Consider the following 21,130-nt stretch of genomic DNA (forward strand, 5'->3'; position numbering starts at 1 on the left):
CACCACATCGGTTCGCATCACAACACATCAACAAACCAACCCAAGCAGCCATGTCTGGACATGGTAAAGGAGGAAAAGTGAAGGGAAAGGCAAAATCCCGCTCGAACCGTGTTGATCTGGAGTTCCCCGCAAGGCTAGCTAGGCCGAGCGCGTTAGTTTCGGCCGCCGAAGTGATCGAGTTAGCTGGCAAAGCTGCTCGCGACGATAAGAAAACCCGTATTCGGAACAGAACACATTCGGTTCGGTGGACATCAAGACAACAGGCAGTTGCAGCGAGTGGCGAGTGGCAAACGCAATCGCAAAACGGCATCAGGTAGCAGAAGAAAAAATTTTGTTCTTTATACAAACTGCTTTGGTGGCAAATCCAGAACAAGGCGGCATCGAGGGCGTTCGAAATGGTTTTTTTTCAAAACCACGAGTACAAAGTTTTCTAAATTGGAACCATTCCATAAAACAAGGCGCTTTTCAGGGCCATTAAACCTTCAAAAAAAGAGTTTAGGAAATACAGTTCAATGCTTTCTAAAACATTATCCAAAATAATAATAAAACACAAATTGATTTTTTCTTAATTTGTTTGCCAGGATCTGATGAGTATGTGAATTTGGCAGTTGTTCTGAGCTTATTGATAGTTGGGGACTTTCCTGATTATTCAATTTTCACCAATTCTTTAATTGTTTCCAGATTGAAAGTACAGTAATTTACAATTAGTTCGACATTTGGCTAATTGGACGGACATGTAATGCGACTTATTTAGTTGGACATTTGTGAACATAGAGATCCAAATTATGACCCCACATTGAAAGTCGACACTGTCCACTGTCATCGCAAATGTTCCATTACAGGTTAAAATCGCCTCCAATGCGACACTGAGTGGCGCTTCGGCACGTCGCATTGAATGTAATTTACTGTACAACATGTCACAAAGCTGGATGGGAAGAAATTTTCCAACTGTGAAAGCTGTGGCGAGTGGTAACAAATCGCTTAACAGGAAGGTTTAGCCGAACAAGATGGAGATATCGAGTGATAACGAAACAATAAACTCTTTAGATTGAAGATAATTTTGTGATCCTGAAAAGGACCCTTTTTAGCCTGCATGTGAATCCAACGAGCGAACAAATCGTAATAAATGTATTTTTTTGCAATCGCTCCCTTTTAACGCTTATTCGTTCGTCTCGTTGGACTCGCCCCTCTGGCTGAGTCGGCCGATTTGTCTCTATCCTGTGAGTGTGTACCGCTAGAGTATAAAACACGCGGACCCCAAAAAAATATCTTATTTTCTTTCAAACCGTAAACCCGTGTGGTTGTACGGCATCGGCATCGTGGACGTAACAAAGGAGGACAAGTTAAGGAAAGGCAAAGTCTCACTCGAACCGTGCAGGTCTCCAGTTCCCTGTTGGTCGCATTCACTGATTGCTCCGCAAGGGTAACTAGGCCGAACGGATTGGTGCCGGAGCACCAGTATACCTAAAAGCGATTATAGAGTTTCGGCCGTCGGAGTGCTCGAGTTGGCTTACAAAGCTGCTCACGACAAGTGGCAAAGTGTTTCTCCGGCACGTCGCATTAAATGTAATTTACTGAACAATATGTCACAAGCTGGATGGGAATAAATTTTCCAACTGTGAAAGCTGTGGCGAGTGGCAAACGCAATAGCTAAACAGGAAGGTTTAACCGAACAAGATGGGAATATCGAGTGATAACAAAAACACAACACCAAAGGTTCTTTTCAGAACCATCAACATATTCATAAAGAGTAAACAGTAAACTAATCCATTTTTCAGGTAGATAGGTAGGTATTCACGTAGGAGAAGGAAATAAAACAATATATTTAAAATATATATTTAACAAAAGCTGTCCCCTTTGTATAGTCCTACGTCACTCCGGTTATGTCCCCGACATTACCCACCCGACTTTTTATTCTTTATTTGAAAGGCTTTCAGCCTCCTGGGCTGGTTCGCCTCTGATTCGACGCGCTGAATCGGACTCATATATTGAAACGCTGTGAAATTTGTATGCCGCAACCTTTGGAGAGTATAAATATAGCACATTGTTTGAGTTTATAAATGAGAGTATAAATATTTGCTTGTTTGTCAGTTAAAATGAAGTTCTTTAACCGCTCCACAATTTGTTCTTTGACGCACAACTTCTATCTTTTTTAATTTGGCTGCAATATCGATATAAACAATTCCCGGTGAAAATTCAAGTAAAATCTTCAAAAATCACGATTTTTACCCCACTGTAATAGCCACTTAAATTTCACCTTAACGTTGAAAGTTTACATTTCTTCATGAAATAGGCCATATTTGAAATATAAAAAAAATCCAAACTAAATATAATCGAGTCCAAAATAGTATATAATCGAATCACATGTAATCGAGTCTGTATATAATCGAGTCCGACCTGTACTGTATTCTATGAGTCAAATCATTTCATTTGATACTAATATTGAGGGGATTGCAAAAAATACATAGTCGACTATTTTGAGCCGGCGACCTTTTCGAATTTATGTTGTTCATAGTGTAATGTATTCTCCAAATCAAGCCATTCAGTCATTTTTTTGCGGCGGCCAAATTGAATTTTTCATGATCATGGAATACGTAGTTTTATAATGACAGTAGAATTAAATGTATGTTCAATGTATTTCAGATCAATCATTCAACAAGAACGGGGTCAATTTTGTATTAATGTGGGACAACCCAACAAATATTCAAACATACATAGAAACAGGTCAAACTGAATGAAACCATTCAAAAAGTAATTAGTTGTTTGGGGACTACGGCCATCTTGAAATTGGATTTTTCATTATCTGCTATGTTCTACTAGTCGAGAACTTTCTTTTTGGAAGTACACGAAATCAGATTGGGTGACGACCCTATGAAAAAATTGACAATGCAAATTTCCGCTGATAATAGCGAGACCCGAAATTCCAAACGAAGTGGTTTCACACGCTCGAGTGCTTGGGTCAGCGATTAAGACCCTCCTCGATGCAACAAAATGCGCCACAATGTAGGGAACATTACGAGTTCCAAGAAAACGCGACAATTAAAAACAAGTATAATGTTCGGCAGCGATAAGATCGAGAATACCATATCGATGCACGACGTCGCATCATATTCCATAGACGGGGCATTCATCGTGGCGATGGTGATCGCCATCATTTACTACCATTGGAGGAGAAACACGAAACGACTGCGCGAACTGGAAGGGGCGCAGCGGAGGATCCGACTCGATAGTGTGAATGCTGTATAATCAAAATAATGCGAACGCTGTATAATCAAACGCACATTTTGTGCTGACATGGAGAAACAAGAAACACCCAAGTGACCTAAGCAATGTAAAATTTAAGGAAATACAGCTCAGTCTAAAACCGACCGTGAAGGAGTTAGTACTTAGTCCGAAAGCCGTATTGGGCCACTATGGCCCAATACTAACATCTTAATTTTAACGAACAACATTTGGTGACCCCGACGTGATCGCACTTCGAGCGATCACGGACTCGCGAAAGTAATCGATTCTGATAAGTGAAGTGACATTCTCTCCGCGCGCGAAAAAGTGATGCCATTGCATGGCTGTATAATCGGAAAGTGAAGTGACATTGTCTCAGCGCACGGAAGATGTTGCGCCATTAAGTGGCTGAAACCAAGAAAATGAATCTCCCATTCGCGGGAAGTATGGTGTGCCACTGCGTGGCTAAAAATTAACAAAGTGAACTTCCTACTCGCGGGAAGTATGCTGCGCCACTGCATAGTTATTACAATGCGCCACTGTGTGGCTGAAAATTGACAACGTGAATTTCCCATTCGCGGGAATCATAACATGACACTGCGTGACTGTGTGATCAATAAGTAAACTTCGCCCGTGAGCGAAGCACGGTGTGCAACTGCGTGGAAGATGTGTGATAAACACGAATTATTGTGACTGATGTGAAAAATTTGTAAAGATGAATTCTCGACATTCCAACGACCTACTGTATTCCATGTGCTACATGTATATGAGGGATACGGAGGAGAATTTGAAACAGGACCCGCGTCGTACGCGGGAAGAAGCTGCAGCGATAAAACTGATAATATCGCACATGTTCAACTTGGCGGCAGGAGCCGCGGTTATAAACAAGATACGAAAGCAGATTTACCACTGAACTAAATAGATCGGCCGAAGCCATAGCCGACTATTTAGACTGGAGCATAATCAATGACCCAGCTAAGTATTTGAGTCAATCAAACAAGTAAAGCGGTTAGTAATTATCAAATCAAATAAACATGACGACAAACGAGGACGATGCCGTTGAAAGCTGGAAAAAGCAGCTAACGGCACTGGAGCAAAGCATTGCTCCGATTATCAAAGACGCATGCAAATTAGCAGAAGACGACGACGAAGTCGAAACATTACTAGTGCAACAAGAAGTACTAACAAGCTTGTACGATCAAGCTTGTGCAGTGATACTGAAAATTGAGGGCCAAACGGGGCCCTCCAAGAGACGGGATGCTCTCCTCCCCGCATATATCAAGTCCAGAGCCAGTTTGGCAAAGAGAATACGGCATGCGCAATCACAGACGAATGAACCGAGTCAGGATGAAGGTTCAAGGCAAGTACTGGATCAAACAATGATCACCGGCAATAGCAAGGCCGATTATTTACCCCGATTGGAGCTCCCGAAGTTCCGTGGGTCAGCCACCGAGTGGCTATCGTTTAAAGCCCGCTTTGAGAAGCGGATTGCGACCCTAAACGAGGATGCAAGCAAATACGCTTTCCTGGCGAAATGTTTAGAATACGAGCCCGCTCGTAACTCCTGCGAAGCACTCGAGAATTCAGGAGTGCCTTTCACTGAAGCCTGGGCCAAACTGGAAGCAAGATTCTACAAGAAACGAATCGCATATGAAGGTTACTTTTACACTCTGCTGAAAATTAAAAGGATACATAAGGCATCGCAAAGAGCGATACTAGGACTGATCGACGCTGTCGATACACTATTGTCCGCCACTCGACAAATAGCAAATGAACAACCTGGCGAACCAGATTGCATCGCCAATGGGTTACTAATATGCTTAGTGAAAGAACGATTGGATGAATCAACACTTTCTAAGATTGAAGAAAAGTTGGACCTCCAGCGCATTTATGTTTGGAGCGAATTCAAAATAGAATTAGAGCGGCTGGCTAACCAGATGACTTGCAAAGTGGCTGCCGAAACGGCACACTCTAGTCATCGACCCCAGCCGAAAGTCGTAGCAGCAATCGAAGGCAAAGCTGCGACCACCAAAGACAAAAGGGAAGCACAGCGGTGCTACGTTTGTCACAATGAAGGACACACAGCATTTACGTGTCCTAAATTCACGAAAATGAGCATCCCAGAACGATGGGAAACTATCAAAGCAGGGAGGCACTGCTTTAATTGCCTCATACCTGGGCACTCAACGAAGGAGTGCAAATCACAACGGAAATGCCAAATATGCAGCACGAAGCATCATACACTACTTCATCGTGGAGACTCTCCCAAGGGGGACGAGATCCAACAATTGCATCCCGAGAAGGATGTCAATCAAGCACAAGCAAGTTCAACGAAATGACTAGCTCAGGAAGAATACGTCTTTCTGGGCACAGCCATAATTCATGTTAAGGGTGAGCAGAAATGGCACCCTCTTCGATGTCTACTTGATTCAGGGAGTCAAGTAGAAACAATCACAGAAAAGGCTGCTCGAAGCCTAGGAATTCCGCAACACTCGGTAAACGTAACCATTAAAGGAGTTAGCGGACAAGCACATGTTAAAAGGGGTATCAAAACTGTGATAGCCTCTCACGCAAGCAACTACAATGAAAGTTTAGAATTGATCATAGTGCCAAAGATATTGGACGATCAACCAAGCACAGCTATTGATGAAAAGGGTATACGGATACCAGAACAATTGCACCTTGCCGATCCCCAGTTTTACAGATCGAACGAAATCGACATTCTCCTCGGAGCGAGAATATTTTTCAAAATTCTAATGCCAGGCCGGCTTAGCGTAGCCAACGGTCTTACGTATCAAGAGTCCAGCTTGGGCTGGATTGCATGTGGGACGCTACGTCACAGCAGCCCATCAACCACTGTATTGTCTGCTACAAGGTGTAGCAGAAATGAATTCGAATTCCCACAGGACGAAATGGCCAAACTCATAGAGAAGTTTTGGCGTCTTGAAGAAGCGTGCTTTCAAGACTGGGAACCAAAGCAACATGACGAATGCGAGGCGGAAAGTCACTTCCGCACAACGTTAGAGATCGCTCCCGACGGGAGATACATTACACGAATGCCCCTACGGGGGGAGCCGTCATCGTTAGGCGACTCTTATCAACAAGCATATAGAAGATTCACATCGCTTGAGCAAAGGCTCAAGCGGAATGCAGACCTGTACAAAGAGTACAGGGCTTTCATGAATGAATATGAAACACTGGGACATATGGTACCAGTCACCACAGAAGACTTTCACAAAGTAAAGTATTTCATCCCTCACTCGTGTGTGGTGAAACCAGATTCAACATCCACCAAGGTTAGGGTGGTGTTCGACGCAAGTGCAAAGACGTCAACCGGAGTATCCCTGAACGATATACAAATCGTGGGACCAACCATTCAAAAGGACTTATTTGATCTGCTAATTGATTTCAAGACGCACAACGACGTGCTAGTAGCAGATATTGCAAAGATGTACAGACAAATTCACATCGCATACACAGACACTTGGTTACAATGTATTTTGTGGCGCGACAGCCCCAATGATCAATTGAAAGCGTATAGACTGACGACTGTCACATATGGTGAAGCGTCTTCATCATTCTTGGCCTGTAGGGCACTACACGAAGCAGCTGAAGATTATCGGTCGGTAAATCCGAGAATTGCCGACACCATTCAACGATCGTTCTATGTTGACAATCTAATGATTGGAGCGTCCAACGCAGATGAACTGACGGAGACGAAACGAGAAATAGAGCATGCATTGTCACTTCATGGATTTCCACTTCGAAAGTGGGCATCAAACAACGCAAGCGTACTGGAAGGAATTCCAGAGAAAGACTTGGAACCATTGATCCAAGTTGGTGACCAAGAGGTCATAAAGACATTGGGGATAGCCTGGAACCCCAAAACAGACGTGTCCCAGTTCATCAGTACGAAAAACATAGGTGAAACATACGAAGCGCTCACAAAGCGACAGATGGTCTCGAAGATTTTGAGACTGTATGACCCAATCGGATTGATACAACCTGTAATCATTACAGCTAAAATATTGATGCAAGAATTGTGGACTTATAACGTCAGCTGGGACGATGATGTTCCAGATCAAGCACTAAGCTCATGGAAGAAGTTCGAAGCTTCATTAGTGGAGCTCAGCAAGATAGAAATACCTCGGATGTCGACTCCGAGTCATACGATCGCACTAGATTTACACGGATTCAGTGACGCCTCCGAAAAGGCTTATGGATGCGTCATTTACTTACATGCAATCAACTTAAAAGGAGAAGAGAGTACGAATCTCTTATGTTCGAAATCGAGAGTGGCGCCTTTGAAGAAGGTCACTCTGCCCCGTCTGGAACTCTTGGCGGCGGCACTTCTAGCAGAACTAACTGCTAAAATAAAGAGCATTCTGGCCGGTCGAATCTCGTCGGAATATTACTACAGTGATTCACAAGTAGCGCTAAGTTGGATCAAATCTTCAAATACACGTTGGGGAACCTTCATTAGAAATAGAGTGCAGAAGATACACTCCACCACGAATCCAGAGCATTGGAAATATATATCTACGAAAGAAAATCCGGCTGATATGGTTTCGAGAGGAATTCCAGTCAGAAAATTACGCGAAGCAAAACTAGAATTTTGGTTACACGGACCGGAATGTATACGAAGAAGACAATATTATCTGCAGAGCGGCTACGAATACACTGCTGCTGCAGAACAGGAAGAGATTAAAGAACCAATAACACGATTGGTAGCAGCAACAGGAAAGGCATGCGAAGACTTAATCGCAAAATACCCGCACCATCACACTCATGACAAAACAGTAAGACACTTTGCATGGCTGTGTAGAGCCATAAACAATATGAAGAAGGTCAATAAAGACACAGGCATCAGAAACGAAAAGAGATCGGGCCCACTCACCACCACTGAATTGAATGAAGGACTAACACTCGTAGTCCGAATTATGCAAGCCACTATTTATCCAAATGAAGTAGCGGAATTACGAAAAACTGGGAAGGTGCCTACGAAAGGACCTTTCCAGCATCTCAACGCAATCGTCAGAAATGGAGTCATACATGTCACAGGGAGACTCCACAATGCAGAAATGCCCATCTCACAAAAGAATCCAATATTGATTCCCAAATCGCACCCATTTTCGAGGGTAATAATTCAAAAAATACATGAGGATAGATTTCACGCCGGAACAGATCTGGTAATAAACGAATTTCGACAAAGATTTTGGATGAGGGATCTCCGAAGGACCGTACAAGGAGTCATTCAACGATGCATCTTATGTGCCAAAGCGCGGCCCAGACGTTTACAGCAACGAATGGGACAACTGCCCTCGCCCAGGGTAAATGAATCAGTAGCGTTCACTCACACGGGAGTGGACTTATGTGGGCCATTCGAAGTATATCTCAATCAAAAATCGAAATGCAAGACCACAGCATATGCTTGCATCTTCATATGTTTTGCGACCAAAGCAGTTCACCTAGAAGTCGTCGAAGATCAGTCGACGGCAGCGTTCATATCAGCACTTCTCCGTTTCACATCAGTGAGGGGAATACCCGAGGTTATTTACTCCGACAATGGGCGGAACTTTGTCGGGGCCAGCAGAGAACTCAATCGTTTACGAAGAATATATAACAATGAAGTTTTTCAAAACAAATTAGTTGATATTGCGGCAACTCACAGAATAAGATTTTCATTCATTCCACCCCGAAGCCCCAGCTTTGGAGGACTTTGGGAAGCGAACATAAAGGTAGCCAAGCGGCTCTTTAGTGCAGCGGCCAGAGGAGCACAGCTAAACATCATGGAATTGCAGACACTGTTCTACCAAGTGGCCGCAATAATGAATTCGCGACCACTCACACCTGTTTACACGACGCCAGATTCACCGACCGCGATCACACCCGGTCATTTTTTGATAGCACGCCCAATGCTAGCCGTGCCCATCCCTACGCAGAGTGAGGATGGAAGCAATCTCACAACCAGATGGAAACGAGTACAATCGCAGCTCGAACAATTTTGGAGAAGATGGAGAGACGAGTATCTCCACCAGTTACGTGATTATGCAAAATGGACCAAGCAACAAGCCAACGTTAAGGTAGGCCAAATCGTATTGATCGGAGACGATCACCTTCCCGTAGCAAGGTGGCCTATGGGAATTGTCACACAAATACACCCTGGAGATGATGGAGTAGTCCGAGTGGCAGTAGTGCGAACCGCTACCGGAATTTACAAACGCAACGTGCGAACACTTGCTCCTCTACCAGTCGAGGAGCACACCATTCAACCCATTATAGAAGAGTATGACAACACAGCTGATAACGAACAGCAATCTCAAGCCGAAGCAATCGAACTAGAAGACGATCCCCCTCCCCAAGCACCCCAAATGATTTGGGACGGTAGACTACGCCCTCGTCCCAAAGGGGGGAGAAAATGGAAGTACACGAAATCAGATTGGGTGACGACCCTATGAAAAAATTGACAATGCAAATTTCCGCTGATAATAGCGAGACCCGAAATTCCAAACGAAGTGGTTTCACACGCTCGAGTGCTTGGGTCAGCGATTAAGACCCTCCTCGATGCAACAAAATGCGCCACAATGTAGGGAACATTACGAGTTCCAAGAAAACGCGACAATTAAAAACAAGTATAATGTTCGGCAGCGATAAGATCGAGAATACCATATCGATGCACGACGTCGCATCATATTCCATAGACGGGGCATTCATCGTGGCGATGGTGATCGCCATCATTTACTACCATTGGAGGAGAAACACGAAACGACTGCGCGAACTGGAAGGGGCGCAGCGGAGGATCCGACTCGATAGTGTGAATGCTGTATAATCAAAATAATGCGAACGCTGTATAATCAAACGCACATTTTGTGCTGACATGGAGAAACAAGAAACACCCAAGTGACCTAAGCAATGTAAAATTTAAGGAAATACAGCTCAGTCTAAAACCGACCGTGAAGGAGTTAGTACTTAGTCCGAAAGCCGTATTGGGCCACTATGGCCCAATACTAACATCTTAATTTTAACGAACAACACTTTTAATACATTTTTGGGCATTTTTCATAAATAACTGTGTTCTACAAGTCAATCGTTTTCATTTAGTACCCATATTGATGGGGTTCTGAAAAAATATGTAATCCGCCATTTTGTAGTGGCAGCCATCTTGGATCTGCATTTTTCATGAATAACTGCATTCTACTAGTCAAGCCCTTTCTTTTGATACCCATATTAGCTATTCAATATAGAATTATTATACAAATTATTCGAAATTTCCGAAAATCACAAATAAAATACTCCGGATAATCGAGTCTAAAATTCCGGATAATCGAATCCCGGATAATCGAGTCTCCGGATAATCGAGTCCAACCTGTAATTGAAAATGGGATCTGAAGACAAACACAGTGGCATGACACCGGTCCTCCAGCCTGCAATGCGATCGTGGGCACAAGTTGCTATATTTATTTGAGAACACTTTACACCTCGGGGTGCTCATATACTGTTTGACCGGAGCCAAATATTTGACTCTTTTTGACAGATAAAATTTTGATCATCGTGTACTGATCAAATATATTCGACACAAAACACAACATTCAAATATTCAGTTCAGAGATCGAAGTTCTCGCTCGGCTGCGCGATAAATATTCATTCAATCAATCTAGTTTTCGATGAACTGTGTATTGTTGATATTTTCGTCTCTTCCTTTTCACCGAAAGAGATGTCCAAAATCTCTATCTCGGAAGTTCAACGAGAATGCTTTTTCGTCTCTCATTTGGTACTGAAAATATGGAGCGAAAAATCAAAGCTAACTTTACCAACATTAGTCTGTTAGAGCAGCGTCCTGAAACCCAATATTGCCGCATGTTTTCAGCTGTACTGAAGAAGTGAAAAACCATTATCGGCATCAAGGAGTCACTGAAAACGAGAACATTTTTCGGCAATCATAACTCACCGAAAAATAAAAATCGGCTCTGCGTTTCTCGCGAGAATCGAAGTGAGCGTATAATATTCTCTCGCCTCCTATATTTTCAGCTATGTTTCTCTGTGGGTGAAAATGGATATTTTTCGTCTCAAATCGGCGAGCATTTCGATATCTGATTCATTTATTGGATGCCTAAAATATTATTTGTCTGTTCTTCGTTGAGTTACCCTAAGAGAATATTCTAGTCTAGAAATTTGAAAAAAATCCAAAAAATTCAAAAATACAATTTTTTCATATTTTTGTAGTTCAGACATTCAAGAATATACCCTAGAAAGGACTTCTAGTACGGCCATAACAATTAACTTTAAACGCGTTTTGCTCGAAACTAGTTTCTTCAAACTGGCGTACACGTTCTCAAGTTCTACTAAACCTAACTACTTAACTACTACTAAATCTACCAAACATCTCTCTATTGCATGAACCAATCAAAAAATATTTTTGTTAAATCTTACTATTGACGTAGGATTCCGTTGGGCTATCTGTTGCATGCTGATTTTGAAGAATTAAGTGCGTTACACATACAACGTAAACGAATGAAATGTCAAATATGCTCCCATGGAAATCGTATGGTCGCATTCACATACACTAGCAACGGCACCCACCAATATTTACAACCGAGTGATGATGACAGAAGGATGGTTATTAGTCGTTGGATGGTGTGTATCACGATAAAAGATACCGAAGTGTCAACGAAGGAATGAGATATGATCTGTGGCCCTTGACGAGATAGTTCCTGTGTTATGTATGGATGGAATAAAGAAAAAAAACTCACCAATGTAATCTATATATATATATATATGGCACACCACCTCAACCTCCCCCCCCCCCCCTTAGAGAGGGGAGTGGAGAGTCTAACCATCATAGAAACATTTATTGCACCCTAAAACCTCAATATGCCTAAGTTGGTTTCATTAACTTGATTATTTCTCGAGTAATGTAGAAATTTGTGTTTAATTTGTATGGCAGCCCCCTCTTAGAGAGGGGGGAGGGGTTTCAAACTATCACAAAAACCTTCCCCGGCCACAAAAACCCCTACATACACATTTTCATGTTGATCGGTTAAGTAGTTTCCGAGTCCATAAGAATCAAACAGACCGACAGACATATATATATATATATATATATATATATATATATATATATATATATATATATATATATATATATATATATATATATATATATATATATATATATATATATATATATATATATATATATATATATATATATATATATATATATATATATATATATATATATATATGCTCATAGTAAGAAAACGTGAATGTTTGAAGGTATTGATAACAAAAAAACAAATTTTGGGCAGGACGAAGTTTGCCGGGTCAGCTAGTATAAGATAATTATCATTATCGCACAGTGGAGGTACGGATGTTACCACTGCCGTTAAAAGTAACGAGTTCAATTCTCACTCTCGACATTCATCCGAAAATGGAGGTAAAGTGACGAGCCAGCCAGTGTGCCAGAGCCAGAGTGCCAAAAGTCACTATAATACAGATAAAAAAAACAAGAAAGCCAAATAATGTCGACTTGTTTGACTCAATGTTGGAATTTCTATCTTATTATTTTATTATTATTTTATTATTTATTTTTTCAATTTTCTAATGGGAATGGAAAGTATTAATAATTAATGGTTCCGGAGTTTTCGTAACGCTACAACCTTTATATTCCCTCTAGCTGAGTTCAGCTCAGTTCATAAAACAATCGTTTTTTTTTTGGTCGTCATACGGAGTATTTAATGAGTTAAATTTTCGGGTTTCTAGAAAGTTACAAACACTAAATTCAAAAACAATCGTCAATTTCAATTTGATTTCAATTTATTTAGAAAGTGAACAAGCTAAACATAAATGCCCTATTACTCCTCGATAGAGCTACTTATATACTAATACTACCAAATAAATACTTATATGCTAACAATAATGCTAGTGCTATTAACTTTGAGTAAGAGCTATACAATATATTTTTTTTAGGGATGAACGAGAAACATGACAGTCAAAAAGAAAACTGTACACATTGGAACATTCTATATACAGGTTCGTTGTATTCATAATTCGTTCTTGTTGTGGGGAGGTACAAAGAGTTTTGGGAATGCAGATTCCGGCGATTGATGTTGAAATTCAACAACTGGAGGAACTCAGGAAAATCAATATTCGATGTGATTAAATCTGATGTGGATAGCGCTTTTGCGACATTTCTTCGAGATACTAAACAGCTGATAGCTTGCGAAAATCCTCGTAGCTGGGAAGATTCAGTGGATCAGCCCACGGAAGATTACGTAGGGCGAATCGAATGAATTTTTGCTGAATTGATTCAATTCGCTGATTATTATTTTGGTAATACGGTGACCACACTAGGCCCCGAGCCTTCTACTTTTTTTTTTCAATTTGCTTTCCCAAAGGGGGTCTCCGTAGCCACATTGGTTGCGCGTTCGCTTAGTAAGCGATCGATCGTGAGTTCAAAACTCAGGACCCTCATTGACCATCTTTGTGTTGTTACAGAATAGCTACGTCCACGCAACAATCATCAGCGATGGAGATCGATCCACGGTCGAAATAAGATCGATTCATCCATACAACTGCTCTGCTCTGCAAGACACATCGGGCTTCTGTTCTATAAATAACTCAACAATGATCAATCAACTGTCTCCGCTGTTCGGTGGTCCAACTGGATAATGGAAGAACAGAAAGAATACTCTTACGCCTAAATGGCTACTGTGTGAATGTACCATATGTAATGGTATAGAAGGAATACTGGCGAATGGCAACTGTGTAATGTGCTAATTATAGATATATGATAACCATGTGACATGTGCACGATTAAAATTCGGCTCTGTTACAGCTAAAATGCTAATGAGCCTTAAATAAATAAATGGGTTAAAAAAAAATTTGCTTTCCCGCTAGAAAATTATTGGTTTATCTCATTTATGAATTGTCTCAGTTTCCTCCGGATTTTATGCCCACATGTCCAACATGTTTTATGTCCTTGAATGTGCATCAACCATCAGCCGTATCCACTTGATTTTCGCCCTAACATCTGGTGGTTCATTTTGTATTTTGACTTCTTATTTTGAAGCCTTATCACATGTTCCATGAGCTCGCGTGGCCGAGTGGCTAGCGTCACACATTGTCATGTCGGGGGTTCAGGTTCGATTCCAGTTCTGGCGGGGGGTTTTTCCATCACTCGTCCTATTCGTCATGTGATTTCAAATCATTTCATCGGATTTGTGTCAATCAGTGTTTCACGATGAAATTGCAACATATTCACGACAATACCGAGAAAATATACAAAACCGGTGACCATTGCAATACCTAAATTATGTTACTTCAATTCCTCTCTCTATCTAGTCGCAGCCGAAAAGCGAATCAATCAACCGAAAGATTTCATTCCGAAATCACCATGGATGCTGTGCGCACTCAAATTTGGCTACCGTATCAGTGACAGATGGTTTCATTATATTTTCCCGTAACACTTTCCTGTCCGCTATCTATCCATCTAGACGTGGGAGGGAAAGTGGCCAAAAAAATCAAACTACTGCAACTACCCGACAGAGGAGTAGAAAAAAACGTACCGACCAGGTTCGCTTGTTCGGGAAGCAATCCGATATAGATCGAGAACGATTTTTCACATATTTGATTTAATCAAAAATAAATCAGAAGTGTTTCCGGATTTGTGTTAATGCCAACTCGAGTACAGATACGAATGGTAAGTGGAGCGGATGGTTTGCTTCTATTTGGTCAACAAAACAAGCGACATCTGAATCAATTGGCACGAGTGCAGGGTTTCGATCTGCCCCATCGTGTTTGTTGAAGTTTTGCGGTAAATGGATATGTTCGGTGGCATGTGGCAAAGTGATGGAATCAGTCGTTTTGCTGATATCGTTAATTGTGCTCGGCTTGATGTCAATTATTGATGTCAATCCAAGAATGAATTGTCAATTCGAAAAGCAACTGTGTTCTATCGGATTGTGTGGTCCATTTCTACCCTGGCTACGTGGAGACAAAAAAAGAATTAAGGTGCAATACCTTTGTAACCTTTATAACCTCTGAAAGACAGACATTGATTTAATTTTTAAGCAATTGAGAAACATTTGTGAAAACCATTGTTTAACAAAAACAAAACAAAAAAACACGATTGACTTGTGAATGCCACTGTTCCAATTGGGTTCACAGACCATCGGATAAAACGGACACCCATGAAGGATTTCCTGCGGTGCAGCTCAAACCTTTACCACCATTTTCGATACGTATCGAAGCTATCGTTTTATGAGCGTTCCTTAGAAGTGCAGAAAGCTATAACCCGGCCGAAACGGTGATACACTTTACGCTCCATTAATTACGGCAGAATCCGCCCAAAATTTTACCTTTCCTTTCGATGCGTTCGGATTATCGTCCAAAGTGCGCCGGCACATAAAAAGCACAATGGAATGTACGCAAAGCTCGGTGATCCTGTCAATGTAGCGCATCGTGACCTCGAAGGAAACAGAAAACCACCATCATCCGAGGGGGCTAAAGCAGTAAACGAGGAGCTTCATAAAGTCGTTTAACAAAGCCTATAAATACTGACTATTATCATTTCACAGAGAGTGAGAAAAGTGGCCCAAGAGAAGAGGTTTCCTATTGTTACCGGAAGATAATTATGCCGATACGACGGCAGAAGCAGCCTTTCTGGCATGTATGTTTGGTTTGCGAATTAGACATAACGGGCGCCGGGAGAAGGAATAGATTCGGCGAACTTGGCGAGGAGGTTGGGAATTCTAACGATTATTGTATCGATGATATCAATCCAACGATTCCCCCGGATGGTCTATTGAAGACATAGTAAGTCGTTATGAGCGCCATAACGAGTAAAAGAGTCCGTGGTGATAACATTGGGCGGTAAGTCACCCGAGTGCGATGCAATTACTTTTACAACCGACGCAATAAATACGTTGTTACCCCACAGACTGAAGCGGATATTATGCTCAATAAACACATAAATAGAATGTAGGCAATAAGGAATCACTTTGTGAGCGTTATTTAATTGTATTCAAGGAATCATCGTGGCAGACTATTTGAAAAAAAGAAATCTTCATTCCGTATTGCTTGCGCTAAGATTAAATAATAATTAATGCAATCACACATCATCGTTTCAAACACAAATGATTGTTCCCGTGGCGCTTTCGAGTTACATAGATCACACCTCCAGCCAAAGCCACGCGATTGCCAACAGTAACCGATGCTTTGATTTTATGTCGAATAGAATGCCGCATTCCGTATTATTTACTATTGCCACCCCCCTTGGCTCCAACAATGCAACATCTCTTCCATCCCGCGGCATAACCGAATCCGCACTACGAATCGTGTGGGAAGCGAGTAATTATTTATTGCTCGGAAAAACACGATTCGACACTAAATAATACGCAGTAATCAAATTTAATTAGAAAATTAGCGCAGTGGGATTTAGGTACCGTGTGTATTTCACAAATTGGACATGACTGCTGATTCTATGTGTACCACACTTTGATCAAGGGAAATATTTCGTACAAACCATTTCAAAAATCAAGGCAGATGTGAATTAGTCATTGTATTTCCATTTATAGTAATTACAATATTAATACGCTATAGGAACGAAAGACAGTTTTTTTTCCTTTATTGACATAGGAATATGTCTTTGATTTCTATATAGGGGGGTCAATCTACGAAAAATGTTACGATTCGTTAAGATATTTCAAACGCATGTTGCATAAAATCTTTATTGCTTCATATGTTGTGTTATATACCATTAGGCAGGAAATTTATCCAGCATTTTTTGACGTAGGACTACGTCTAACCTTTCAATATAGGGGCCCATTTCAATATTTTGGTGTGAAAAAGTGTTCAGTTTATGAACGCTAATACCTCCTCAATTAATGAATGGATTTTGGTTCCGAATACACATATTGATAGGAAATATCCTTATCACAACGTTAACTATATGGCTATGTAAAGTGAGCGATGGTGGAGCTTGGCCACATTCCATTTACTGCTCATGTGCTGATCGGTTATATTTTCAGAGAGCTCGGGATTTTTACAAACTGCTAGCTAGGACTGTTAATTTGTACCGTTAGTTTTGATCGTTGTGGCACGTTGCATCTGGCGAGTGCATTTACCCACGATATGGGGAAACCACGCCCTGATAAAGGGCATTCAACTGCTGCGAAGCGTACACGTTCTCTAGCGGAACTGACAGATGAACCTGCAAGTGAGGAGAAACAGCTGCTTGCAAATAATAAATTTGCAGCGCTCCCAGTGGAGGATAGTGGAGTTGTAGCAACGAAGAATGAAAAAATGCCACCGTTTTACACGAAAGGCTTCCCGGACAAGTTTCGTGAGGAAATGAAGCTGCTTATCTCTAAGGGGCTACAAGCGAAGTATAGCTTGTGTACCGACGGTTACAACATTGTGGTACCAGGATTAAATCACTATAAAGCCGTTCAAGAATATTTGAAGAGGAAAAAAGTAGAGTATTTTACTCACGACATAGTGTCAAATAAATCATTTAAGATTGTGCTCAGAGGACTTCCGGACCTGGAAGTTAAGGAAGTACAGGACATGTTAGTTGAGTGTAATTTGAAGGTGGTGGCAGTACACAAAATGAGCCGTCGCAACAAAAATATAAAATATCGTGACCAACTGTATCTGATACACTTGGAGCGAGGTTCCATTAACATGGCTGGTCTGAAGGAACTCAGATCTGTTGACCACATGTTCGTCAAATGGGAACGATACAGACCTATACATCGTGACGTCACCCAGTGCACAAACTGTTTGAACTTTGGCCATGGTACTAAGAACTGTTTTGTGAACAGCCGGTGCAATTCATGTGGAGGAAACCATCACACAAGTGAATGTATAAGCGAAAATGAAACCACAAAGTGTATTCATTGTGGCAAAGATCACAGTCCACCAATCGCCAATGTCATAAGCGGGCAGAATTCATTGAGAAGCGGAGGAAGGCTTCCGCCAACAACATATCGAAGACGAAAGTTTATCAGACCCGTCAAGTTGATGTACTGTCTGAAGCTACACGAAGACCTATTCCAGTCTTGGCGCCTCTTGCGCTTCTAACAGCAGGTAACGGGAAAAGATTACACCATCAAACCAAAATTACACCATCAAACCGTATAGAAAACATGTCAACTCAATCAACATCGGGTACGACACCAAGCCCCCCGGGAGTGCTAAACTTTGCCCAGGTTGTAGCAGGCAAAACACAAACAGCAACAACAACAGAGAGCGAGGATCTGTATTCCTGGGAACAAATGAGTGCCCTATTCACCGAGTTCACACGACTGTTACGTGCCTGTAAATCAAAACAGGACCAAGTCACAACGATGGTGGATTTTGTTTTCAAGTATGGTCGGCCATCACCTTAGGATTATCACGTGGAATGCCTGCTCCCTGGCAGCAAAACAGCTAGAATTCGCAGAATTTCTTCGAAGCAACAAAATTGACGTCGCATCCAACACCGAGACACATCTCTAACCAAATACCAACTTTAGTCTTCCTGAGCTTTCCGTCGTCCGATTGGATCGCACCAGTTCACGCGGGGGCGGTGTCGAACTAACTACAACAACAGGTCCAATCAACATCATCGCAGCGTACTGCCCCTGCCAAGTGAAAGAAGGAGACGATTCCAGCCTGCAGTTTCGTCGGGATATCATCGCACTTACCAGAAACCGAGGTAAATTCATCCTGGCTGGTGATTTGAACGTCAAACACGAAACCTGGGGGAATCTCCGGCGAAATATGAATGGTAGAATCCTCTTCAACGATCTTCATTGTGGGCACTATACCATCCTGAGCCTCGAGGAAGCAACTTTCTATTCACCTGCCACCCTGGACATTTTCATCACCAACATGGCGAACGTCCAGCAGCCGTCGGTGGTGCACGACCTGAGCAGCGACCATTATCCGGTGGTGCTAGTTCTCGGTGAGCAGGTGGATCCAAGGAGATTGCAGCGCAGAAACTACCATCATGTAAACTGGTCGGCTTTCCAGCGAACGGTCGACGCTGAAGTTGCATTTGATCATCCTTTGCAGTGTCCAGAAGACATCGACAATGCGCTGGGTATTGTGGAAGAGGCATTATACAGAGCACGAGAGCAGCACATCCAACTAATTCCGAGTGTAAGTAGTCTTCTCGAAATTGATGATTATACAAAATATATTATCAGATTGCGAAATATCTTTCAGAGGCAGTTTCAGCGAACTGGCCTTCTGGAGAAGAAGTTAATGGCGAATCAGCTTTCCAGAGTGATCCAGGCCAGAATCTTGGACCTCAAAAATAAATATTTCTCACAAAAATTGAGCCAGCTCCCATCCCATTCCCGTCCCTTTTGGAAATTAACTAAAATTCTCAAGACCAAACCTAGACCTATCCCACCCATAATTCCTAGTTCTCCAGGTCCTGATCTCCTAATAACCCCCGCTGAAAAAGCCAATGCGCAGGGTCAGCATTTTTGTAGCTCGCATAGCCTTGGGCAGACCATGCTCAGTCCCCGAGAAGCTAATGTTGCGGAAGCCGTGGCTGTAGTAGATCGGGATGCATCAACCCTGGATGATGAGCAGAGAGTAACCGCTGAAGAGGTGGAAGCTAAAATAAAAGCCTCCAGAAACATGAAGGCTTCCGGCTTTGATAACATCTTCAACCTGGAACTGAAACACTTATGCTCCAGGTTGTACGAATATTTTGCATCGATTTTTAATCAATGCTTACAACTTTGCTACTTCCCCTCGAGGTGGAAGTTAGCTAAAGTTGTACCCATACTGAAGCCGGGAAAAGTGCCAACATCAGCTGGGAACTATCGCCCAATCAGCTTTCTGTCTGCTCTCTCCAAGGTTTTTGAGAAACTGATCAGCTCCAAACTAATGGTTTTCGCAACAAAAAATAATGTTCTTCCTGATGAGCAGTTTGGATTCAGGAGAGGTCGTTCAACGATCCATCAGCTAGTCAGGGTAACAAACACCATCAGGCGGAACAAAGTAGTCGCCAAAATAACGGCAATGGCATTGTTAGATGACATTCGACAATGTCTCGCATGATGGTCTGGTGTTTAAGCTGCATCAGCTACATTTTCCAGTGTTTCTTATTAAAAAATAATTAGAAACTACCTTTCAGACAGAACATTCAAGGTCTCGCTGAACAATGTCTGTTCAGAGAAACTGAACATCATTGCAGGGGTGTCCCAAGGCAGCATCCTGGGCCCCCTGCTGTTCAACATATACACGTCAGATATTCCTCCCTTACCAGATGATGGCCAATTATCTCTGTTCGCAGATGATACGGCTATTATCTATAAGGGACGAATAACACGTGCTCTGACGGCAAAACTCGAACGAGGCCTTGATGTCCTGTGTGAATACTACAACAACTGGAAAATTTGTTTGAATGCGGCGAAAACCCAGACCATCATTTTTCCATACTCGAAATCCCCGCGACTTGTTCCGCCTGCTAACCTCAGGATCAGTCTAGGTAATGCAATAGACTGGTCCAATGAAGTAAAATATCTCGGCATCACCTTAGACAGTAAGTTGATATTCAGACAACATTTCGACCAAATTGTGAGTAAGTGTGGTATAATGATCAGATTATTCCAACGAATCCAAAACAAATTCCTCAAAATGATCCTTAACCTTCCCTCCTGGACAAGAATATCAGAGGTCCATGATCTGGCTGGGGTTGAAACACTGGAAACCAGATTCGCCACCAAAATGAATAAGTTTCGAGAGGACTGCTTGCACTCGGAACAAACAATTATCAACAACATGTATAGGTAACTAGGCTAAGTAGGGTATTACATTTTAGGTAGGTTATCAAATTTCTACTTCAAGTAAACAAAACTATTAACTAGTGCAATGAAGATAATATATGCGGTGTGCTTCACTTACA

General features: G+C 41.9%; 2 protein-coding genes across 3 annotated transcripts in view; both read left to right on the forward strand.

Moving 5' to 3' along the window:
- Nucleotides 1–21,130, forward strand: part of LOC129767287 (irregular chiasm C-roughest protein-like) — a 434,835-nt gene that overhangs the window by 147,324 nt on the left and 266,381 nt on the right. The window lies entirely within an intron of this gene.
- Nucleotides 4,257–16,039, forward strand: LOC129761383 (uncharacterized). Its single transcript, XM_055759104.1, has 3 exons — nucleotides 4,257–5,547; nucleotides 5,656–9,606; nucleotides 15,801–16,039. The coding sequence occupies exons 1-3, from the start codon at nucleotides 4,257–4,259 to the stop codon at nucleotides 16,037–16,039; spliced, it is 5,481 nt and encodes a 1,826-aa protein (XP_055615079.1).

This window comes from Toxorhynchites rutilus, chromosome 1 (assembly GCF_029784135.1).
Source record: "Toxorhynchites rutilus septentrionalis strain SRP chromosome 1, ASM2978413v1, whole genome shotgun sequence".
NCBI classification, from domain to species: domain Eukaryota; kingdom Metazoa; phylum Arthropoda; class Insecta; order Diptera; family Culicidae; genus Toxorhynchites; species Toxorhynchites rutilus.

What these genes read in the sequence shown, in the direction of transcription:
- LOC129761383 (XM_055759104.1), top strand. Translation starts at nt 4,257, where the DNA reads ATGACGACAAACGAGGACGATGCCGTTGAAAGCTGGAAAAAGCAGCTA. An exon ending in TGTCAATCAAGCACAAGCAA is followed by an intron (nt 5,548 to 5,655) that starts GTTCAACGAAAT and finishes TACTTGATTCAG; the next exon opens with GGAGTCAAGTAGAAACAATC. An exon ending in ACCCCAAATGATTTGGGACG is followed by an intron (nt 9,607 to 15,800) that starts GTAGACTACGCC and finishes ATCATTTCACAG; the next exon opens with AGAGTGAGAAAAGTGGCCCA.